This window comes from Eptesicus fuscus, chromosome 6, assembly GCF_027574615.1.
Source record: "Eptesicus fuscus isolate TK198812 chromosome 6, DD_ASM_mEF_20220401, whole genome shotgun sequence".
In the NCBI taxonomy this organism is placed as follows: Eukaryota; Metazoa; Chordata; class Mammalia; order Chiroptera; family Vespertilionidae; genus Eptesicus; species Eptesicus fuscus.
The window spans coordinates 44,027,635-44,053,517 of record NC_072478.1 but is presented as its reverse complement, the minus strand read 5'-3'; the positions used below and the strand labels follow the sequence as shown (position 1 = coordinate 44,053,517).

Sequence of the window (25,883 nt, the reverse complement as noted above, 5' to 3'; positions counted from 1 at the left end):
CCCAGACATTTGAAATCACATTTTAAATGTTGCATTAGAGTTGAATAAAAAGATAAAGTTTTTTTAAAAAACCACATAAAATATATAATAAAAGTTATTTTTCCCATTGAAATCCTGCTGAATTTGCTAAAAAATATAAATTTACAAAGAAGTGAAGTGTTTTCTTAGGACTAGACCAAATACCCAGACTATAAAGTAGTGTCTGATTCATTTCAAGTAAAAGGTGACAGCTACTTTTATGAATGTTTGTAATGACCCTCTTTGAGGATCAATTTCCATAGATTGGAATGCTCCTTCTATGGCTCAGCAAGTGATTGGCCAATAGTAAGAAGCTCTGTCTTCTCTCTCAGTGTCAAAGGTCTAACATTTACATGAAACGTTTCAACGAGGAACTACTGTAAATTATGCTTCATCTTGGGAAGCTAGACGAATATAAGTCACTCTGCTTTGTAAGTGAAATAGAGAAAGACAAGCACCATGTGACTTCACTTACATGTGGAATCAAAAGAACAAAATAAATGAACAAACAATGAAAGTAAATATTTATATTCCATTATGAAAGTACATCTCCTCGGAGAAGTAAGAGGGGCTGGTTCCTGGCTGTGCACGGGGAAACATTCCCTCTCTGCTTCCTCCCGGGAGCTCACCACACCCCGTGTTTTCAGAGAGACCTGGGAGTTTCTAGAGAAAATAACTTGAAGTGTGTCTGGTGAACTGGGTGAGGGACAGGAAAAGGGCGCTGGGCGGAAGGGAGGGTGTGATGAAAGAAATTTCCCACAGGTAGGTTTCTCCAGGCAGTAGAGATCATTCATTAGGAGCAAAAGGTAAGTATGGCAAAGGGCACTGTATTCAACTAAAGACCTGAGGGTTAGCGTAGAGGGGTGTGCAAATCAGTGGTGTCTAGTTGACCCTGTGTGTTAGTAGTATGCTCATTAAGTCATCCAAAGAGCTGTTACACAAACTGTGTTGTCCTGTTGGTGGCCCTCCAAGGGGTCATCTCTTATCTCTCTTCCTGGTGTGAGTCTGAGTCAGAATGGTGGCACAGAGAATGGAATGGCAGCGGGAGCCCAGAAGCAGTCGGGAGCAGAGATTACCTGAATTCTTTGGCCAGGGGCCAACGTGGAGAGGGACTTCATTGGCTTGAGCAACAGCCAAGTGAGAACTTAAAGAGCAAAAGCGTGTGTGTAAAGATATTCAAAGTCACTAATCATCAGAGAACTGCAAATTAAAATCACAATGAGATATCACCTCACACCTATCAGAATGGCCATCATCAATAAATCAGCAAACCACAACTATTGGTGAGGATGTGGAGAAAAGGAAACCCTCGTGCACTGCTGGTGGGAATGTAGATTGGTGCAGCCACTCTGGGGAACAGTATGGAGGTTCCTCAAAAAATTTGAAATAGAACTATCATATGACCCAGCCATTCCACTCCTGAGTATTTATCTGAAGAAATCTAAAACACTAATTAGAAAAGATATATGCCTCCCTTTGTTCATTGTGGTATTATTTACAACTAGAGGCCCGGTGCATGAAATTCATGCAGTGTGTGGGGGGGTGTCCCTCAGCCAAGCCTGCACCCCTTTCATAATCCAGGACTGCTGGCTCCTAACCGCTCACCTGCCTGCCTGATTGCTCCCTAACCACTCCCCTGCCGGCCTCATTGACACCTAACTGCTCCCCTGCCGGCTTGACCACTCCCAACTGCCCTCACCTATAGGCCCAGTTGCCCCCAACTGCCCTCCCCTGCAGGCCTGGTCCCCCCCAACTGCCCTCCCCTGCAGGCCTGGTTGCCCCCAACTTGCCCTCCCCTGCCGACCATCTTGTGACAATGTGGAGGTGGCCATCTTGTGACAATGTGGGAAGGCCATCTTGTGAGGGTGTGAGGGTCAATTTGCATATTACCTCTTTATTATATAGGATAGTCAAGATATGGAATCAACCTAAATGTCCATCAATAGACAACTGGATAAAATAGAAGTGGTACACATATACAATGGAACATTACTCAGCCATAAAAAGGAATGAAATTTTACCATTTGCAACAGCACGGTTGGACCTAACAGATATTATACTAAGTGAAATAAATCATACAGAGAAAGACAAATACCATATGATTTCATTTATACGTGGAATCTAAAAAAAAACAAAATAAGCAAACAAACACAATAGAAACAGACTCATAGTTACAAAGAATGGTCTGAGGGTTGACAGATGAGAGGAAACTTGGGGGACTGGATGTAAAAGGCAAAGGGATTAAGAAGTATAAATTGGCAGTTACAGAACAGTCATGAGGATTCTAGTACAGCATAGGGAACATAGTCAATACTATTATAATAACTATGTATGGGGCCAGGTGGGTACTAGACTTATCAGGGAGATCACTTCGTAAGATATAAAAGTCTAACCACAATGCTGTATACCTGAAATGAATATAATATTGAATGTAAAATGTAATAGAAAAAATTGAAGTTAAAATGGGGAGGGAGGTAAAGAGCAACAGAATATGGCTGTGGTCGGCAAACTGCGGCTCGCGATCCACATGCGGCTCTTTGGCCCTTGAGTGTGGCTCTTCCACAAAATACCACGGCCTGGGCGAGTCTATTTTGAAGAAGTGGCGTTAGAAGAAGTTTAAGTTTAAAAAATTTGGCTCTCAAAAGAAATTTCAATCGTTGTATTGTTGATATTTGGCTCTGTTGGCTAATGAGTTTGCTGACCACTGGTATATGGGATAGCAGTAAAGGAAGCATGTGGGACTTCCAGAGATTTGTGTTGGTGGAGAGAAAAGAGGAGAAATTTGGAAGTAGATTGATTTTCTGTGTTTTCAAAGGTAGGAGGGGTATTAGGGTAAGAAAACCGAGGATTGAATGTTACTGTTGTACCAGTTGCATTCACAGGCTGGGAAGTTGCAATAGCACAACAGAGAATAGCTTCTACCTGTGACCACATGGGAGGATGTCACTCCTATTAAAAGTACCATTAGCCCTAGCTGGTTTGGCTCAGTGGATAGAGCGTCAGCCTGTGGACCAAGGTCCCGGGTTCGATTCCGATCAAGGGCACATACCTTGGTTGCAGGCTCCTCCCGGCCCAGGCCCTGGTCAGGGCTTGTGTAGGAGGCAACCAATAGATGTGTTTCTCTCACATTGATGTTTCTCTCTGTCTTTCCCTCTATCTTCCACTCTCCCTAAAAATCAATGAAAAAATATCCTCGGGTGAGGATTAACAACAACAACAAAAGTACCATTTTGACAAATGTGTTTGTTGACAATCAAACTTAGGTTTCAGCTATAACAACTCAGAAATAATTAACCAGACTTGGGATTCTACATTCTTGGTCACGCGGGGACAATAAGCACAGCGGTGACACTAGCCCCTGGAACTCACTGAGCTTAGCAACAAGTAGGGGAGAGCAATTCTGTGCCATAGCATCACTGTGGAGATCATGAGAAAACCTCCGGGGAAGTGTTCAGCACGGTGTCTGGCACATAGGAAGCCTGCAATTATATTTGTCCATTGCTCAGTGAAGACGATTTCACAGAACATTAAGCCGGTGTGCAGAGGAAGACCACATAAACATTAGAGCAAATTCCAAAGGCTTTTGGTATCCTCAGCGCTGCATGAGAAAAAGAGAGGACAGATTCTTTTGTAAGCCAGAGTGGGGAGGAAAGCTCCCTGGGTTGGAGGGGAGGGGGTGGATTTTTGTCCTGACTGCTTCCTGCTCTCCTGTACCTTTTGGTTAGCTCCTTAGGCAACCTCTCCCTGTATCAGATTGCTGGGGAAAAACCCCGAGGGGCTCACTGGGAAAAAACCCCGAGGGGCTCACTGGGAAAAAAACCCGAGGGGCTCACTGGGAAAAAAACCCCGAGGGGCTCACTGGGAAAAAACCCCGAGGGGCTCACTGGGAAAAAAACCCCGAGGGGCTCACTGGGAAAAAACCCCGAGGGGCTCAGTCTCCGGTAACAATAACTATTTGCACATTTGGAAGATGTGGCCATTATTGTTGCTAAAACACTTGCTTTAATTATTTATTGTTTCTTAATGTATGGTTTAGCAATTAGGAGATAGCAATGATAATGTTCTGTGGTTTTCATTGTTTAAAAACTGTGTTTTTATAGAAAAAGCAACTGTGGGACGTTGGGTTGACTGGACGGGCAGGAAATAACACCACTGTAATTGTGGTGCCAACTTACCTGAATTCCAGCTAAATGAGTAGGAGGAAGACTATAGACCCTTTTGTGAGCTGGGCCTTGCAAACCCAAATTTAGTAAGTAAGGTCATGGTGGTCACACTTTAAATTTGGATTAATTGTGTGTGTTTTCTAAGGTAATATTGGGGAGTGGCAAAGGTGAAGGAGAGGGGTGACAAGACTAATGTTATAGCAAATATTTATTGAGCAGATACTATGTGTCATGTACGGTGAAAAGCATTTTATATACATTATCTCCTTTGCCCTATAGGTAGGCATAACACTTCTCATTTTACAGAAAAATCAACTTGTCGATGTTACACAATAAGAGTGGTTGAGATTTAAAGCCAAGTCTGTGACTCCATTCCATGTGTTTTCCATGATTGTTGCCTGAAAACAGAAATATAGGAGGTGCCCGGCTAGTGTGGCTCATTGGTTGAGTGTTGACCTATGAACCAGGAGGTCACGGTTTTATTCCTGGTCAGGGCACATGCTGGGGTTTCGGGTTCAAACCCCAGTAGGGGGTGTGCAGGAGGCAGCCGATCAATGATTCTCTCTCATCACTGATGTTTCTATCTCTTTCTTCCTCTCCCTTCCTCTCTGAAATCAATAAACATATTTAAAAAAATATTTTGTGCTTAAATTTATAAAGAAAGATTTACTAGTACCGGGGTGCCAAAGCTCCCCAGTTTGCAAAGTGTGCTTAGTAATAGGATATTTGAACGCTAGTGTGTAATTTTAGCAAATTCTGACCTATATTTGCCTAGAGATATATACCACTGCTGAACACAAGTTTCCAGTTTCCATTGCTTTTACGTCATTACAGTGTATAACTTAATGCTTTCCTAAGTGTTGGACCAGGATGTGCTTTGCAGGGATGCTGCGTTGGCCTCCACCTTGTACTGTGGAAGTGGTGATCAACTCTGGAGTCATTGTTAAATTAGCGAAGCAAGACAATAGCCAAATGTCATTTGTGCCAAGCAGCAAACCCTATTTCAGTAGAGGAGGCTGCTATTGTTTCATGAACAAAAGGCATTTTGTCCCTGCAAATTTTAAATGCATCTGGTGGCCACAGGAAATCATCTTTAATCCCCTGTAACAAGTTCAGTAGCTGTCACAACATTTTAGGATAATTTGGGTTTAATTTTAACTGCCCTGGTAGCCTGCCATGCAGCATACACAAATCCGCACTTCGCTTTATTGATTGGCCTTGGTTTTCTTTCTTACTTTTGTTTTCTCTAATTTTGTGGTACTACTACTACTACTTGCCAGTCACCCAAGCAGGAAAACGGAGGTCATTTGACCCCTTGTGACCTCTATTCAGCACATTTCCCAAATGTCTCTGCTCCATTCCTGTCATCTCTGCCTTAGTTCAGGTCCTCATTGTCACTTCCCTGAACCACTTCAACAGCTGCCTCCTGGGGCCCTGTCCCCAGGCTTTTTGCCTCAAGCTCCTTCTCCCCACAGTCAAGCATCTTCTATGTAAACCCAAGTCTGACCAGTCTCTGCCTGTTTAACACCCACCAAGGGTCCTCATTGCCTACAGAATCAAGTCCAAGCCCCTGGAATGGCTTTGAGAGCTCTGCAGCCCCATCTCCCCCTCTTGGCCATGACCATGACTATGACCTCCTGCAGTGATGAACTTGTATTTTTGCTATGCACAGTTCTGTTAGCTGTTTCTCCCCTCTGAGCCTTTTTCTCAAGCCGTCCCCTTTGTCCAAAATACCCTCCATGCCCACGCCATCCTCCAGCCCCCTCCCATTCCTCGCCTACAGTTCAAATGGCACTTCCTCTGGGAAACCCTGCCTCACCACACTGTGAGCCCTCACCCTCTGCTCCTGCTGACTCAGGGCGTCCTCCTTTCATTCCCATGTCTCCAGGAACAAATTTGGTATTTAATATATATATATATATATATATATATATATATATATATATATATATTTGTATTAATTTCAGAGAAGAAGGAAGAGGGAGAGGGAGATTGATACATCAATGATGAGAAAGAATCATTGATTGGCTGCCTCCTACACAGCTTTCCCTGGGGATTGAGCCTGTAACCTAGGCATGTGCCCTGACTGAGAATCAAACCGTGACCTCCTGGATCATAGGTAGATGCTCAACCACTGAGCCACACCAGCCGGGCCTGTTTTATTTTTTTAAACTGTATTACTCTAACCATCAACGCCCTCACTACATTTTATTGTAATTCTCTGTTGATGCATCTGTTGTCCTTCTTTAGAATGTTAGCTAATCCTTTTAAAAGTAGAACAGAAAAAGGCCAATGGCCTGTAGTAAAATACACAAGAGTTATGATCAGATATGATAGAAAATAATGCAAGTGGCCCTTAAACATATGAAAAGGTGTTCAATCTTGCTGATAACAAGAAAAATGTGAATTACTATGTCACTGTTTCTTACCCGCCAAAGTGACATAAATGCAAAAGTTTGACAACATACGCTGGGTGAGGCTATGGGGAAGTAGTCATTTTCAGACACTGCTAGTTGGAATACACGATGGCACAACCAGCATAGAGAATTTGGCAACATCAAGCAACTTTATTTATGTTTTTCGTTTTTGGTCTGGCAGTTGCACATCTAGCAATGTATCTCAAAGTTGTACTGTAGCCCAGCCGGCTGTAGCTCAGCAGTTGAGTGTCGACCCAGGAACCAAGAGGTCACCGGTTTGATTCCTGGTCAGGGCACATGCCCAGGTTTCAGGCTCAATCCCCAGTGGGGGGCATGCAGGAGGCAGCCAATCAATGATTCTCATCATTGATGTTTCTATCGCTCTCTCCCTCTCCCTTCCTCTCTGAAATCAATAAAAATACGTTTTAAAAAAAGTTGTACTGTAAAATATATGAGAAGATGTGTGCAGAAAGCTATACTTTATAGCACTTTTTGTAATAGCAAAAGATTGGAAACAGCCCATATGGCCATAAGAGGACTAGTTGAGCAATTCTGATAAATCCATACAAGAGAGTATTTTGAAGCTGTACAAAAGATGAGAAGTACTGATCCCACTTCTTGGAATTTATCCTAAGACTACCAATACACCAATCAGAAACAATATATACAGCATTATTTACAATAACCAAGATCTGGAAAAAGCCCAAGTGCCCATCAGTAAATGGGTGGATAAAAAAGTGGTGGTACATTAACACCATGGAATACTAGGCAGCCATAAAAAAAGGAACTCTTACCTTTTTCAATAACATGGATAAACCTGGAGATTATTATACTAAGTGAAATAAGCCAGTCAGAGAAAGACAAATACCATATGATCTCACTCATATGTGGAATCTAATGAACAAAATAAACTGACAAAATCGAACCAGAGACATAGATACATGGAACAGATGGACAGATCTCAGTGGGGTTAGGGGTGGAGGGGATGGGATGAAAGAAGGCGAAAAGATTAGCCAAAGGACATATATGTGTTACCCATAGACACAGTCTGGTGATGGCCTGAGGGAGGAGGGGCCAGAGGCTGGGTGGGACTGGGCAAAGGTGGGGGGGAGGATGGAGACATCTGCAATAGTGTCAACAATTTTAAAAAATGAAAAATACCTTTATGTAATATCCTAGCGTGATTGCCAAAAGTGTTAAGTGGAAAAGCAAGTTGGAAAAAAACGTGTGTTTAGTTGGCTACTGTTTTTCTGAGAAAGGGGAGGGTATGGTTATAAATATATATTTATAGTTTTTACAAATTTTCCTACAAGAAAAACGAATTAACAAGATGGAGATGACAAGGATGAAAACTAGACTTCTCTGAATAAATATCCCTGATTTTAAGGATTTTACTTTGGAACCATGTAAATATTTTACTTAATTATAAAATAATTCTTTAGCCAGGCCGGTGTGGTTCTGTGGTTGAGCATCAACCTATAAACTAGGAGATCACAGTTTGATCCCCGGTCAGGACACATGCCCAGGTTGTGGGGTGCAGGCTTGATCCCCAGTGTGGAGCATGCAGGAGGCAGCCGATCAATGATTCTCTCTCATCATTGATGTTTCTATCTCTCCCCCTCTCCCTTCCTCTCTGAAATCAATAAAAATGTATTTTAAAAATAAAATAATTGTTTAAATCTCTAAAAAATGAAACAATTGAACCTAAATATGTAGTGAGTTGGCAGAATAATTTCATAGGGAAGAACTAACTCTGATTTTTCTCCTCTATTTTACTTTCCTCCAGTCTTTTGCCACCAGAATTGCTGACCCTAAGCCTGCAGTGGATTGTAAGATTTGTAACAGTCTTTAAGGCAAAGCGGAAGCCTGCATTTCCCATGATAGATTCATGGGAGGTCCCTAGCCAGAAACCACAATCTCCTCTATTTTCTGCTTTTGTAACTAAAAAATTAATTTTCCTCATTCCGGTTCTTCCTTCCTTTCTCTTTTCAGCATCATGAAAACCTCAAATGACGTACCCACTGGGCAGGTTCCCATCTTCCACTAGGAGATTTCAAACTTGGATGCTGTGGGACATGCCAGTTCCAAGGACACAAATGGGTCATTTTCAGAAAGAAGCTTTCACCTGACCATAGAGACCCCTTGACTATAATCACCAGAACTAGGTCACCTCAGGAAGAATAGGCAAGCTTCCGAAGCTGCAGAAGGCCCACGTGGAGGTAAAGAAGAGGCATGCAGGTCATGACCGAAGGACGTGACAGGAAGGCGTTTTCTACTGAGGAAGATCAGTAGCCAAAGACGGACTCTGGTGAGAAGATGAGTGGCTGGAACAAGAAGCACTCCTGTCTGTGTTGCAAGTCAGTTCTCTGGAAGTTGCGGGGCAGGATGCTTATTTGGGATCTACATCTGTGAACAGAAAGAGGCTGGAGCAGGATTGGGCAGCGGAAGAAGCTGACCTGTGATGAGGGCTCACCCAAGCCTCCGCCCACCAGGGAAATAACTGTCCAAGTAGCAGCGGACGTGACTGGCTGTTGGAGCCCCACCTCCCTTAGGCCCCTGACACAGGCTGCCGGCTAATAGAGCTTGACCTCAGACAAAAGAGGCAGCTCCCTGCCGCTTAAACAGACCTTGAACTTGCTGACAGCTGGAGGCCGTCTGCTGACAGCATTTCCCACAGCTGAGATACAGCCCTTCCTTGCAGGGGGACCGGTGGTGCATCTCTCTGCCCACTGCACTAGCAAACGTCTCCATAGTTAACACAGGGTTTTATGTTAATTTCTCTCAACAAACAAAAGAGAGCCCCATATACTTAATGCTGAATTTGAAATTACTATTAGAATTTATATTCCATGGATTATCAGGTCATCAGCATTATACACTGAGTGGCCAGATTATTATGATCTCTGAACGCATAATAATATGGCCACTCAGTGTATTTGTATCTCAAACGGGTACCAAAAGTATTCTAGCCTTTTGCTGGAGATCAACCACCTATTTGCCCTGAGCTTTCTATCAGCCAGTGCAAAGGGGAAAGCTGATCAGATGCATGATTTATAGCATCTTTGATATCAAATAAATGAGGTACTCAAGAGAAGTACACTGAGTGGCCAGATTATTATGCGTTCATAGATCGTAATAATCTGGCCACTCAGTGTATTTCTGGGCAGGCTGGAATTAGCTGTTCATTCATTAATTTCACAAACATTTATTAAATATCTATTGCATAGCAGTCTCTGAAAATTGAAGTATGGATAAAAATGCTTTTTCCATAAACTCCTGGGAATTAGATTCTAGTGGGAAGGCAGACAAAATAGACAAAATAAAGTGGCAAGAGTTAGAAAGATAGGTATACACAATATACCATAGAAATTAAAGGGGCGTGAAGGAGAAAATGCTTAGCTATGCCTGCAGGCATCTTCCTAGAAGAGGAGGTGTGGGCTCTGGCTCGGAGGACAAGAAGTATTTGCACACAAAGTTATAGGAAGAACCAATGGCATGTGTAAAGGCTCAGAAGAATGAAAGAGTTTCCCATATTATGGGGGCCATAAATAGATTGCTTATGAGCAGGGCACAGATTGTGTTTAAGGAAGTATTAGAATTTGGGATTGGAAAGAAATATATATACAACTAGAGGCCCAGTGCACGAATTCATGCACCAGTGAGGTCCCTCTGCCTGGCCTGCGGGATTGGGCCAAAACCTGTTCTCTGACATCCCCTGAGGGGTCTCAGATTATGAGAGGGTGCAGGCCAGGCCGAGGGAACCAATCAATGCACTATTGAGGCTGGGGAGGGACGTGGGAGGTTGGCCAGCCAGGGAGGGACCATTGAGAGGGCTCCAGGGCATGTCCAGCCCGTCTCGTTCAGTCCCGATCAGCTGGACCCCAGCAGTAAGCTCACCTGCCAGTCGGAGTGTCTTCCCCCTGGTGGTCAGTGCACATCATAGTGACTGGTTGACCAGTCAACTGTCTGCTCCCTGGTGGTCAGTGCACATCATAGCAAGCGGTTGAGTGGCCTTAGCATATCATTAGCATATTACACTTTGATTGATTGAATGGCCAACCGGACACGGGACACTTAGCATATTAGGCTTTTATTATATAGGATAGTTTGGTGAAGACCAAAGGAAGGGGAGGCAGGGGCGGGTGAAGATGGGCAAAGGGAGAAGTTGGGGGACATCTGCAATAATGTCAACATAAAAAAAATTTTGTCTACTCCAAGTTTTCCAAATGCAGTTAACCATGGTTTGAGGTTTTTGCTTGCTTTTTTTTTTTTTTTGCAAGAACACCCCTCTGCAGAACATTCTTTGGGCAATGTTGATTGACCCTGCCAGGCCATCTGTGACAAGCCTGTTCTGGATCTAGTACCTGAGCAGGTCTGTTCTGACTTGATATTGATAGATAAGGAAAATACTACATTATTGGATGCAATTCCTGGGAATGCTACCACTGCATCTGTCCATTCTTGGAGGTTGGAATACTGACCTCTGTTGGAAGGAACACCCTCTCTCTGTCATAAAGAGTCCTTAGCAACCAGTCTGTCGAGGCCATAGACAGGGAGAGTAAAGACCACAGAGTCTTTGAGTCTTGCTGGTGCAGATAAACTGGTCTGAGGAAGCCGAGGAACCAAATCCAGTGGCACAGTTCAGGCCTTGGCCATAATGTCTATTGCGTATCGAGAGCCCATCTCTGCCACAGTGGGAAAACGCATGATTTTTACAGGTAAAGAGATTTTCTGTATGCTTTCACAAGGAGATATAAACTTTCTTTATCCCTCACCTATGTGATGCTCATATATGATACTCACATAATGGATACAAGAATTGGCCCTGATCAGGTAGCTCAATGGGTTAGAGTGTCATTGATATGCCAAGGTTGTGGGTTTGATTCCCCGTCAGGGCACATATAAGAATCAACCAATAAATGCATAAATAAGTGGAACAACAAACTGATGTTTCTCTCTCTCCTCCCCTCTCCCTCTCATCAACCAATAAATAAAAAAGAATGACATAATCATTCTATATATATTTATTTTGTATGATATTGCTACTCTTATTGTGCACACTCAGCCTGGGCATCAACACTGTGCTTCCATAAATGGATCTGTGACATCCCAGTTCTCACTATAGCTAAGCTTTCACAAATTTTATATCATAAAGTTTGTTTTGTGTAAGAGGAACTACTTTGATGCTAATAAAAAGTATACCTTGATCAAATTTTAATTATTATTGATTTAAGCTTCACGTACTTTCATAAATTTGACATATCTGCTTGACAAAACTTTGAGCAGGGTGTGCATTTGACCTATTAAAATTGTTGGCTTTCATTTTGTTCCTTTAACTTGTTCAAAATGATTTGGGTGGTGTGTGTGTGTAGAATTAGAATAAAATGTAATTAAATAGAATCTAGTAGTTGTGCTAAGTCTGTAAGAAAGAAACTAAAATTCACCTTATTTCCTTTATAGCTTTAAATAATGAGCATATTTTATAAGCATATCCCCTTGCTTATATGTCTACTCCCACTCCAGTCATCAGAAATCTGGCCCCAGCTATTTGCCATTGACTGACTTGTTTACATGTACATGTATACAAGTATCAGAATTGTGAACCTGTACTCCATGACCAGCAAGCAAGCAAGCAAACAAAACAAAAAGAACTTTATCAACTGGAGTGATGTGCTTCCTTGCAGTTCCCTTTGCTTAAAATATACAGGTTCTATTCATTTCCAAAGTTACTTAGGTCACCTCCTCTCCCCGCCTCCCCCTCTCCCCACTTTCAGTGAGGCTGTTTAATACAGTTAGATTCTCTTGTCACAGACTGAATTTTTTCCTGGAATCTCCTAAATGAGATTGTGTAGATGTACCACCGTTGTGTGTTTTTTAAAATATATTTTATTGATTTTTTACAGAGAGGAAGGGAGAGGGATAGAGAGTTAGAAACATTGATGAGAGAGAAACATCGATCAGCTGCCTCCTGCACACTCCCTACTGGGGATGTGCCCGCAACCAAGGTACATGCCCTTGACCGAAATCGAACCTGGGACCCTTGAGTCCGCAGGCTGACACTCTATCCACTGAGCCAAACCGGTTAGAGCACCACTGTTTTCTAATCCACTCATCTGCTGATGGGCACTTAGGCTATTTCCAAATCTTAGCTATTGTAAATTGTGCTGCTATGAACATAGGGGTGCATATGTCCTTTCTGATTGGTGTTTCTAGTTTCTTGGGATATATTCCTAGAAGTGGGATTACTGAGTCAAATGGAAGTTCCATTTTTAACTTTTTGAGGAAACTCCATACTGTTCTCCACAGTGGCTGTACCAGTCTGCATTCCCACCAGCAGTGCACGAGGGTTCCTTTTTCTCCGCATCCTTGCCAGCACTTGTCATTTGTTGATGATAGCCATTCTGACAGGTGTGAGATGGTATCTCTTTGTTGTTTTGATTTGCATCTCTCAGATGATTAGTGACTTTGAGCAAGTTTTCATATGTCTCTTGGCCTTCTGTATGTCCTCTTTCGAAAAGTGTCTATTTAAGTCCTCACCACTGATCTTTTCACTGTCTCTATAGTTTTGCCTGAATGTCATGGAGCTGGAATCATACACTATGTAGCCTTTTCAGATTGGCTTCTTTCACTTGCCAATATGTATTTAATGTTCCTGCATGTCTTTTTGTGGCTTAATAGTTCATTTCTTTTTATCACTGAATAATGTTTCATTGTCTAGATGTACCACAATTTATTTATCTATTCACCTATGAAAGGAAGTTTGGATTGCTTGCAGTTTTTAGCAATTCTGAAGAAGAGCTCTATAAACATTTGTGTGCTGACTTTGTGTGGCTGTGTTTTCAAAATCAATCTGGTAAATACCTAGGAATGTGACTCTGGTCCAAATCCATGAGATTTATGGAATAATTAATAGGGGATATTCAACTTAAAAGGCACCATAAGAGATCATCTAATTTAACCCATCATTTTTCAGTTGGGAATGCTGAGGTTCGGAGAGCTAAGTGACTTGCTCAGGATCACACAGCCTTGATCAGAAGGATGTAAGCCTCTGCCTGCCCCCTTTTTATATGATGTATTTATGTGTATTACATCCAGGTATCCGAATAAATAAAAATAGGAATGTATTTACTCAGCCATCCTATATCTACTAGAAAATCTGCTCATGTAAACCAGGAATATTGCAGAATTCTACCTTATAAAGGAATGATCACAATTTCTGTTAGAAATGTATTAGAATTGGAAATACTCTCTAGGACATGGCTGAAAGCAATATGATGAATGAAACTATAAGTGGTAGGAGAAATACTACATAAATGTGTATGTAATTTTGAAAAGCATTGCTCCATTAGCCTGGGTTTCAGACCCATTTATTCATCTCATTTTTTTGCCCCGTGAAACTGCCACACTAATAGTAATGTCTCGAATTCAATTATTTTAAAAATAGAAAATGACTTCACACTGAACTGCCAGTGGTTTCCTTTTTGAAGAAAGAATAAAATATTCCTGACTGTAAATTCAGTGTAAGTCTTACTACTATAATTCACGAAGCAAATAGTTTAGATTTTTAAAAATGAAATTATGACAAAAGCTTACACATTTTAATGGCACTGAAACATTTGGTTGGCTAATCTGCATTTTATTCTATAATCATAGAATGTGATTTGCCTGAGGGACAGCAGTTCCAAGCCAATCCTTCCCTAAACTGCTGGTCATCTAAGTCATCGCCAATGGGATTTGCAAGAAAAAATCATTAGTTGCTGCTACCGCTTTGAAAACATCTAAACCAAGAGAACTTCTAAGGACAAGCTTTGTCTCATACTCTAGTTTTTCTGTGTTGTTTTTTGTGTGTGTGTGTGTGTGTGTGTGTGTGTGTGTGTGTGTGTGTTTAGAATAATAAATGCCTTTATTACATAAACTAAGATGGGAAGAAAGACTTATTTGCCTTTCTGGATTTTGATTTAACTTTCCAAAGTTGATGCCTTATAGATTACATTAATATAGCCTCTTTAAATCAGATCAGGAAGAAATATTCAGAATTAAGCAAAAAAAAAAAATGTTGCTATTGAAACCATGCTTGAAAAAATTAATTCTTTTGTCAAAGATTAGTTGATTGTTTAGTGTGCAACCTTATAGGAAACGGATGCAAGCATGCAGATCCTATTTCAGGAAACCAAGGTGGTAAACTTAAGACATAATTTTGGCTTTTCCTCTTACCCTTTCTGACCTCAGTTTTCGCATCTGTAACTTGGGGCTAGTAGTACCTATTCCATAAGGTTTGCTATGATGATTTAATGAAATGAAGGTGCCTGCATAGACTACGAATTTAACAACATTTTTTGAACTTTTACTTTTCTTAAATAGTTGTACTAATTTTTTCCTTGAGAAGCTCATTATCTAGAGGAGGGAGGTGCTGGGAGAGAACACAAAAATCACCCTTAAAATTCTATTTTTTCATAATAAACCAACCAAGTACAGTTTATTCCCAAAGTCTGAAGCTTTAAGCAAGCTTTTAAAGGGTACAAAGAGCAATAATATAAGATGATCTAAACGAGTAGTTTTGAAACTGCAATGTGCATATTAGTCACCTGGGAATCTTGTTAAAATGCACATGCTGGTTCCGCTGGTGTGGACTTGGGAGCCTGGGAATCTTCAATTCTACCACGCTGTGGTTCAGGGACCACACGTTGAGTAACTAGGATCTAAACTCATCTGGCTCCACTACTTACTACTGTGACCTTGGACAAGATAGTTTCCTCTCTGTGTCTCAGCTATAACATTTGTACAACAGCAATAATACCCCCTTCTTAGGGTTTCTGGGAATTTCAAGTGAGTCAATGTACACAGAATACTTAGAACAGTACCTGGCATGTGGTGAGTGCCGCCGTGTATGTGTTAACTATTATCATCTAACACTAGCAATATAAGTAAACTGCGGGCCATGAAGTCATTGGCCCAGAAGCACTGGTGTTTCTAATCATTAGAGCCCACACAGAGATATATATTTGTTTTACCTGTTAACTATTGGCCTTTTGGGTTTTCCTATAAATCTGACCTAAATAATACTAAAGAAAACAAGTTCCATGAAAAAGGTATTATGGTAGAAATGGCAGATTTTGGAATATTACTTATAAACCTCATGAATGCATGTAACCTCAGTTGATGAAATGATATGCCATTCTATGGTCAGGAAGAATAGAAAGAGCTGCATCAGGTGCCCCTGTGGGGAGTCTTTCACTACAGACATCACGTTTGTCTCTTTATTTTGTGTTTGTTTCCTCCTTCTGTCCCCCCTCTCCTGTAAGAGGAGAGGAAGCACGTGGTGAACTCCAGCAAGGAAGCACTTTACCTTTGACACCTGCTGGGCCTGATCGTCGTCTGTTTCACTCATGGCAAGTGATAAAAAATAAAACGCGGCACTGTCTTGCTAACCCCAATTGCCAGCACTTATCTCAGAAAAGGGCGAACCTTTCACAGAGCTTAAGAAAAGGTCCCTTTGACCACAAGTATCATCTTTAAGAGAAATACGCTCCAGGAAAAGTCTGAGGCAGATAGAAGGTTATCCATACCTCTAAGCATAACGTCACAGGAATAGACCGCAACTCGCGTATCTGGTCAAATCATTTATGTGGGGCAGCAGTTTCTAAAAGAAAGGAAATAATTTCTGCAAACTACAGAATTGCAGGAGAGGCGGTCATTTAGAGAGAAGAAACAGGGACACTGCTTGTCCCTGCTCTGTAACCATGCTCTGATGTCGCACGGAGGCCTACCGCCTCCTCTCCAAGCAGAGTCTGAGGCGGACGGAGTTTCTCCGACAAGGACCTAGAACCACCTGAAGAAATCTGGTAGAGGCGAGGGGAGATCTGCTTTATTCCTAAACCTCATTCTCATTAGCCAAGGGACCTGCCTTGGGGAGGGAGGTGGGAGCACCAGAGGGCAGAGCCATGAATCCTAAGCAGCTGGAATACATATGCAGCAGCTCCCAAGTTCAGTAAACAATGATGGAAACTCACCAGGCCATAATTGGGGGAGGGAGGTGGCTACCGAGGAAAAAAGATCCACGGTGAGCCATGAAATGTGAGCCAAATCCAGTTTGGGGTTCTTGGTCACATTCTACTGCCAATAAAACTAAGATCTCCCTGAAGGGGTCTCTTAGCTAACCACAATCCCAAATCTAGGGCACTGATTCTCAAAATTTAATATGTTTAAGAACCACTTATGGAGAGGTGAAGGGAGAGAGAAAGAGACACATCAATGATGAGAGAGAATCATTGATTGGCTGCCTCCTGCACAACCCCTACTGGGGATTGAGCCCGAAACCTGGACATACACCCTTGACAGGAATCGAACTCAGGACCCTAACGCTCTATTCACTGAGCCAAACCGGCTAGGGCTGGAGACTTTTTTGAATGCAGAATGCCCAAAATTCGGAGTTTCTGGGGCCCTAGAACCTGCATGTTAAACAAGCACACCAAGAGAAAGTGACACAGGATTCCACGTGACCCAGTAGGGGAACATAGGAGGCCCCAGGGCAATAGGAGCTGCCCATTCTGCTCCTGGGAGCTCACACACCCTCCAATTCTATTACTCTGTGAGGTCTAACTTGCCTCCAGTTAGAAGATCAGAAGTCTCAGCTCACAGCCACTGAATTTTAAAAGTAATTTAGAAGCCCACAATTTTAAAAAGAAGAATATAAACATTTGTATACTTCAAATTAATGTGCATTATATCATTCTGTAAGTGGTTATATAAAAATGAAATAAAAATTTCAGCCCAATGAATTATGTCAGTGATGACAGGATAATTAGGAATCTAAGTAGTCAAAACGTAAGCAAACAAAGCTATCTGAAGTTTAGGAAGATTAGTGAATAAATGCTGACAGCACTCATGTCCAACAAATTCTTTGTTCATAGCAAGGAAATAATACCTCCTACATTTCTTTCTATTAGAGGTTTTTCAGACTCGTTCAAACTCCAATTTGCAAGCTAAGTAGCTATCACCACCCTCTTTTCACAAAACAGAAGCAGAACAAAGTAGACATGCTAGTCATGTGGGCTAAATAAAGAAATTTTTTTTTTAAAAAAGCAAACCTATTATTGTACAATACTAGGAACTGACGTGGTAAATCTCATTCATTTCCTTTCCTGAGGCTTGTGTGGCCACTTAGAACACCTTAGAGCCACACTCATTTCCCCACCACCGCCCTTCACACGGTATGCATGTGCCTATGCACGCACATACCCACCCTTTGACGTGTGGCAATGCCCTAAGGAATGTCGACGCCTCTTGTCTTCAGAGATACAAAAAAAAAAAAAAAAAAAAAAAAGATTGCTTATCATTGACCTGAGACATATAATTACTCAGAAGATAAATATTGAGATGAGAGTTTGCAGCAAATCCCCAACACGGTGATAACTCCACCTTTGCTTCCCAGGGAGGGGCGTGCTGCGGAAACACTGTCTAGGTACGGATTATTGTGTGTGAGGACTATACCCTAGGAAGTTATTTACATTAGTCTACACACAGGTCAAGAACCCCATTCATCATTGTTAAATAAGCAACTCCCTGCTGCTCCTCCTCCAGGGCGCTCTGAGCCCCGACAGCGGCCGGGAGAAGCTCACTCACAACCAGCGTGGAAGGCTGCAAGCCTCTGCACTCCTGATTTGGGGTTTGAGGACCCGGGGCGTCCTGGTCCACAGCATTTTCATGTGGCTGCAGTCACAGTGTTCATGGCTCTGAGGGCTGTCTCAAACATTATCTCCAAATTTGGATGAGAGTTTGTGCAGCCGTTTTTGTGTGACGATGTAACAAACTCAGACAGAAACTACATGTGAGTGTTCACCTCACCACTGTGAATCACCTGACATGATGACAGTGTCTTAGCTTAAAAGGTTTTGACTTTGAAACATACATTTGAGGGCTGAGAGTGTGCCCAAAGGCAAATTACGTATTGAACAGAAGGGGCCATCGCTTAAAGCAGAGAGTTCACGGAAGGTGGGAGAGGGTAGTGCCACAGATAAATGGAAAGGGAAAGACACCACACCCCTGCCAGGCCCAGGGCAGAGGGCCCAAGGTCAGGGCTACTTCAGTTGGCCGGCACTCACTCTCTCACATCTCAGCTAGACACAATGGAGTAGATAAGATTTTGAGCAAGGGACTCCTACCTATGGCAGCTTCAACAGTGTCCACCGTGATGGCCGTCCTGTAGTCTATTCATCAAAAGGGATCACAAGTATTTGGATCTCCTATCTCCTCCCTTCACCAAAGGACTGATATAGACCTTGAACCCCTGAACCCACTACCCAATCTCTCCCTGTTCTCTTCTCTTCCACTGTCACAAAAATAGCTGTGCATAGATCATCACAAACCTAGTGGATCTTCGTTTACATTTTTAAAAAACTGATACCAAAGGAGACATTTAGGGAATCTTGATCAGAGCTTTGAAATTCAGCCCCAGTACAGAGCTGGTTTACTGTACCCACTCTAACCCCGACCCGGCAAATCCAGCAGGCCAGATGGCTAGTGTCGCCTCCTTGTGCATTTACTTTGTTCTCTTCTCTGGCGTTCGCTTCTCCTGTTGTCCCACTTGAAAATTTGTGTTGTAGTCACATCCACATGTTTAGGAAGACCACCTGTCTCAGTTTACCGAGGACAAGGAGTTTCCCGGGACACTGAGCTTTCAGTGCGAAGACTGGGAGGAGTTGGTCACCCTAACTCTGACCCTTAGTTGCTGCCCTTGCCAGGTCAGCCTCCCCGGTCAAGGTGCAGATAGAATTCGTCATCTGACTTCTGCACAAAGCAGGCTGGGAAGTGTTCATGATGTCAGGACACCAGGCAAGAGTTGCCTCATATACGTATATGTCATTATCAACGTCCTCCTTTGCACTCCATCAGAGAAAGAAGAAAAGGTCCAGGCTATTCCACAGGAATCATCAGGTAGATGTCCACCTCTACTCTGAGGCAATCTTGCCCAGTTATAGACAGGTGGCAATCACTGGCCTGTTTACCTCTGTCTGACTTGGAACTGCTGTTCCCCTTGACTAAAGGCCAGTTGCATCAGCACATCTACTCTAAACCCAAGAAGAAGACCCTGAATCTATCTCAACATCTTTCCAGCAATTCAATATGGCCTCCAATTTTTCAAAGAGAGTAAGACCAGCATTCTGGGCCACTATCCTTGCTTGGGGTAAAAAATAAAATCTCAACCTTTTTATGTTTTTAACTTTATTTTTTTTGCCATGCTTAATGATAGTTGTTCATGTATTTGTCTAGCTCCCATCATTAGTTGATATGTATTACCTAATATTAGAGTCAAATAAATCATGTCAAGTGCAAATAAGAGGACCACCATAACATGTTAGCTAGACTGAACTCGTGGCCACAACCTAAATGTGGTGGGTTTGTGTTATCACCTTACCTAAGCTAGAACTGTATTTCCCAGAATGCTTTGCTCTGCATAGCTTTGGGGTAGGCTGGGCCACAAAAGACATTTGTGTGCAATGTGGAAGGCAGATGTAAAGGACAAATTTTTGCCATGCTCAGAAGGTGGGTGCGGGCCACCAGGTGATGTTGCAGCCCATGCCCACTGTTGCTGATACGTTGGCTCATCTCATTGATATGGGGCAGCTCCTTCAGAGCATTTCATACTTCCTTCTTCAGCTTCATTGATTTCTTTTTCTTTTTTTTTAAATATATTTTGATTGGTTTCAGAGAGGAAGGGAGAGGGAGAGAGAGATAGAAACATCAATAATGAAAATCATTGATCGTCTGCCTCCTACACTGGAGATAGGAGACTATAACGTGGGTATGTGCCTGACTGGGAATCAAACCATGACCTCTTGGTTTATAGATTGACACTCAACCACTGAGCCATGCTGGTTGGGAAGCTTCATTGATTTCTGGGCCAGGTATTTAGCACTGTGACAAAAAGGCCCAGTTTTCACTTGTATCAATGAATTTGGAGGCTTAGAGGCATGAGAGACGTATTTGGGTCCAGTTAATCCCTGTAGGTTGCAATTTATCTTACAACCTCACTTTGCCTTGACCCATTGCTTTGATGTGTTGCTTGGTAACCAGCATCAGAATCACTTTGCTGACCTGGTGGGGGTCTCCGCTCAGTGCTGGGTATACCGTGGCCAGAGCTGTTCTTGTGAAGCTGGGTATTTTGGTGCTCCAGCTGGGGGTGAGGAGCAGGACTTCCAGGACTCACCTTCTTTCGGGTTCCAGCTTCAGAGGCTAGGCAGACGGCACCAAGGGCCACCTAATGTGGAGTACACCAAAAAACGTTTGTGGAGGGAAGGGGTGAATGAGCTGAATGGTTGACAATTCCTTGAGAAGTTTGCAGTCTAAGGCCTTTTCCTTCATCGTACTATCTATAGGCACCGATTTATATGTTTCACCAATAATTCTGCTATCGAGAGAGTCATTCTGGATACCTGTTTATCTCTAAACCAGGCCAATAATGATCTCAGCACAAAGGACCATGCAGAAGGAACGCATCATTGTTCACTATTTTTGTTCATTTCTTTCCCTGGAGTAGATTAGTGTGTTGTTGGAAAGAAGAGGGAGTCCTCCACAAGATCTTCCTCTCTCAACCAACACTACTTTCTCAATGTTTCATATGGTTTGTCCACTAATAGAGCGCTGCCGAGAGCAACATCCAGAAACAGATTTTAGACAAGGAGCTTCTTTCCACTTGCTTCCTCCAACCTGTACTCTATGCACCCAGGTGCTCCTCTCTCCACCCTCCTACAGGGCTTTCCAGGGCGCTGCTTGCTTATGTTCCTGCTCTTTTAAGACAGAGATTTGCTTTTTAGTAGAAACAGAAAACTAAAGATATTGCGGATGCATTGTGGGAAGCAATGGGAGGGAATCAGACGGTTCAAAGGGAATGCATTTAACCCCCTCCATCTTCCAGGGGCCCAGCTGCTGCTCACGGTCGTCTCTCTGTGGGAGGCAGTCTGCTGTAAGAAAAACGAGAAATGGAGAGCACAGTAGGACTCCCCACTTGAGCCTTTTTAAGTGACAAACAAGTGTGAAGTAAGTAGGCTGCAACCACAAGGGGTTACCGAAGAAAACGTAGGAAAATAACTCAGAAAAGATGACAATCTAGAAAGCCCTCCTCCCCAAGAGAGAAGGGAAAAGAGAGAGAGAAAAAAAAAAAAAAAACAGAATTCATCCCCTCCCTTTTCTTATTAACTAGAAATTAGAAACTAGAAAAAGATCTGTAATTGTTAAGTCGTTGCATTTCTCCCCACTAATAATTAGCACCAGATGGAGCAAAATAATGTCATTTTGTAATTTGTGGACACTGCAATGGTAAGTGGGTTAAAGAGAGTTCAGCTAATGGGTCCATGTTTATCGCTTTCATTTCTTCGTCTGCTGCAAGCAATAGCCAGTGTTTGAAGAGGGTGGACAACTGTGAGATGTTTCATATGAAACTACACATGTCGAAGTGGTCTGACGAATGGACACTGGCAGTGATATTGGAAATCTGCTTAACATTCCATTTCTCTTACACAGACAGCAGGGAAATTGAACCAAGTCCCATCCCCACATTTCACATGCATTTGATTGTAAACTTATACTTTTTAAATTACAAATTCTAATTTTTCAAACCTGTGTGTTGACTTCATTGATCTCTCCAAGTCCTGCACAAGGCCCACATTTTCCACGACTAATTCTCATCGATCACACCTTTCTTTGAATTTCTCTTTTAATGAAAGGCAGCCTTGCCCAGCTCTGGGCTAGCTGATCAGTGTGTAGGACAGTTTTCTTAGCTAGATTGTAAGTTCTCTGAGGGCTGGATCATTTTGCCTTATCAGCCTAACACTGAGCATGTAGTAAGCACTTAGGTAGTTTTTAAACAGCTATCATCATTAGTCAGTTTAATTTCTCAAGATTTTAGGTTTTAATCTTTTGTCAGCATTTTAATATATGTTATTCATATTTATGCATAAATTGCAAAGCAATATAAAAAAATTGAGTTTTTTTATTCCAACTCTCTGCTTTCTAACAGACTATTTCCCTTCTGTTGAGCTAGCAAATCTTGACACCTTTGTATTACAATATTTGCAAAGGCATAAAGACAAATGCCCGAAAGTTGTACTATTGTTCCTGGCTTGTGATTAAAAAAAAAAAAAAAAGACTAAGCAATAATTAAATTTCAATTCTAAATGCTTTGCTACACTTGTAAAAAAAAGTATTTCTAAGTGAAAAATTATTAGCTGTATTTAAAAAACTGAATCAGCCTGACACATGCCTGGGTTGCGGCTCAATCACCAGTGTGGGGCGTGCAGGAGACAGCCGATTAATGATTCTCTCTCAGCATTGATGTTTCTATCTCTCCTCTTCTCCCTTCTTCTCTGAAGTCAATAAAAATATATTTTAAAAAAACACAAACTGAATTATTCCTGCAGAAGTATAATACTACTTGCTGAGAGGTCTGCACCTGATTGGTTCACATGAGACAGTGGATTTCTCCCTTCCTCCAATCAGGGAGTTCTTTCTATCACATGCATATCACACACGTATTCACTTATTCCACAAATATTTATTGTGTGTCAGGCCCCAGGCTTTCCCTGCATTTGCATATTGGTTGAGGAAGGGAAAGAGACCAAAGGCAGAACAACTCTGGGACTTGCCATTTCTGCTCGTTTAGAGTCAATTAACATCCTACCTAATAATAGAGTAATATGCAAATTGACCATACCTTCGCTACACCCACAAGCCACACCCACTAACCACGCCCACCAGGAAATGGTTGCAGGGCTGGGTGCGGCGGAGCCCAAGGCCGGGAAAGCCCTGGGCGGAGGCTTTCCCGGCCTTGGGCACCAGCGGGGAGCCTGTACGGATCGCAGGCAACCACGGGGGTCGGCTCCTACGATCCGTAGCAGGGAGGCTGGGGTGCAGCAGAGCCAAGGCCGCCGCCCTGCCCGGGGCCAAGCCCCGACCCTGAAAGAAGGCAGAAGGCGGTGGCCACAGCCAAGGCCTGGGTCCCCGGTGCCAGCAGAAAACTGGTGCAGGCAGCCAGGTGAATGAAGGTCTATTGCACGAATCTTCGTGCAAACGGGCTGCTAGTCTAATAATAATGTTCAATTATTTACATTCTTGTAGGGCTTGGGAGTCCCCAAACTGATTTTCCTGTAATTCAGTAAACATATGACTTTATTACCATCACTGTGATGACAGCACTTGAGAAAAATTAAGTTGCAATTCAAAGTGAAAACTTAGGAGATTCTACAAAAAGGTAGATGTAGAAGATGAAATACCCATCTCATACATTTGGAAAGACCATGTAGAAAGAAAGCATAAAACAAAGTACTGACTGCTGGTTGATAGACCGATGGCACATCAAGCGTTTAAATGTATTTCAAGAGGAATAGATCCACCAAGAGGGAGTGCCATTTGGGGTTACCTACTAAAGCAGGAATGATTTAATCTAAGAGAGATTTCCTAACATGGTAAATACTTAAAACATACAGTCCTGTAGTAGTAAGCACATTTATATTTCGATGCAACCCTCACCACCATCCATCTTCAGAACTTTTCCATCTTGCAAAATTGAAACTCTGTGTCCATTAAACACTTAACTCTCCATTTCCCCTTTCCCAGCCCCTGGCAACCACCATTCTACTTTCTGTCCCAATGAAATTGACCACTTTAGTCCTCTCATATAAATGGAATCCTTTTGTGACTGGCTTATTTTACTCAACATAATGTCCTCAAGTTTCATCTTGTTGTAGTTTGTGTCACCATTTCCTTTCTTTTTATGATTCATTTTATAAATAATGATTCATTGCATGTTTTAATGGATTGACTTGTCCTCCCTTCCCCCTGACAATTTCATATGTTGAAGCCCCAATCCCCAATGTAATTGTATTTGGAGACAGGTCCTTCATGAAGGTAATGAAGGTTAAATAAGGTCATGGGATGGGACTCTAATCCCATGAAACTGGTGCCCTTATAAGAAGAAAGAGGGCCCTAGCCAGTTTGGCTCAGTGGATAGAGCATCGGCCTGCAGAACAAAGGGTCCCAGGTTCGATTCTGGTCAAGGGCACATACCCAGGTTGCAGGCTTGATCCCCTGTGTGGGGCGTGCAGGAGGTAGCCAATCAATGATTCTCTCTCATCATTGATGTTTCTATCTTTCCCTTTCTCTATGAAATCAATAAAAATATATTTAAAAAAAAAAAAAGAAGGAAGAGGAATACCAGAGCTCTTTTTCTCCCCATGCATGCACAGAGGAAAGGCCATGTGAGGACACAGAGGGAAGCAGAGGGGTCTCACCAGATGTTGGCCTTGGAAGACACTTTGGTCTTGGACTTCCAGGCTCCAGAATGATAAGAAAAGAGGTTTCTGCTGCTTCAGAAACTCTAGGATTTTGTTATACTAGTAAAAGCCCTAACACACACACCCCCCCATATATATCACATTTTGTTTATCTGCCCATCCATCAATGGACGCTTGGGTTGTTTGACCTTTTGGCTATTGCGAATAATGCTGCTGTGGAATTGCTAGATCCTACGGTAATTCTATGTCTCATTTCTTGAGGAACCATCACACCATTTTCTACAGCAGCTGCACCATTTTACATTCCCACCAACAATGCACAAGGGTTCCAATTTTTCTGTATCTCTCATTTGAAAAATGTTTAATCTGATATTTGGTTACTGTGAGAAACCTGTGGTCACTCAGTCACAACTGTAGATTTAGAACCATTGACCACCTATTCACATGTGGAAAGTTAATTTGCTTTTCTGTAAGCAAGAATGCAACAGTACACAATACCACTTTTGAGGGCGGGGGAGAGGGGACTCAAAATAAGCAGAATCATTTGGTGCCATTTTGCATGAGCATCACTTCATAAAAAATTGTTCCAGCATCCTGTGGTGCGAGGTTAGCCAGGGTTCTTCATATTGAAAATAACAAGGTCACCTCCCCTTCCCCCGAAGTGCCCTCACCGGAGTCAACTAAAACATAGTCTCTAATCTAAAGATATCTGGTCCAAAAGTATCAGATCAGATAGCATCTTGGGACCCCTCCCTCCTGAATTAAATTATGGCATTTGTGAACATGATGTTATTTGATTTCAGCTCCACATTTTACATAATCTTATAGCTCGTAGGTGGAGTTTAAAAATGTTTCTTCACATAGCCTGTAAGCTCTAAATGCAAGTAAATCTGTGCTAAGTAGGATATCTTTTTAAAACCTTCTAATTGTTTTCAATTTTTATAGCTTCAAGGAGTCAATTGAGGAATAATTTTCATAAGCATAAAAATAATTAACTC

The 25,883-nt window shown here is 42.3% G+C and overlaps 1 protein-coding gene across 1 annotated transcript in view; it reads left to right on the top strand.

The window, feature by feature from the left end:
* Positions 1 to 11,154: 11,154 nt before the first annotated feature.
* Positions 11,155 to 25,883, top strand: part of C6H4orf45 (chromosome 6 C4orf45 homolog) — a 69,080-nt gene continuing 54,351 nt past the window's right edge. Inside the window, exon 1 of the mRNA XM_008146741.3 lies at positions 11,155 to 11,316. Coding sequence (XP_008144963.3) covers positions 11,256 to 11,316 — 61 coding nt within the window. The 5' untranslated portion in view covers positions 11,155 to 11,255. The remainder of the gene's footprint in view (positions 11,317 to 25,883) is intronic.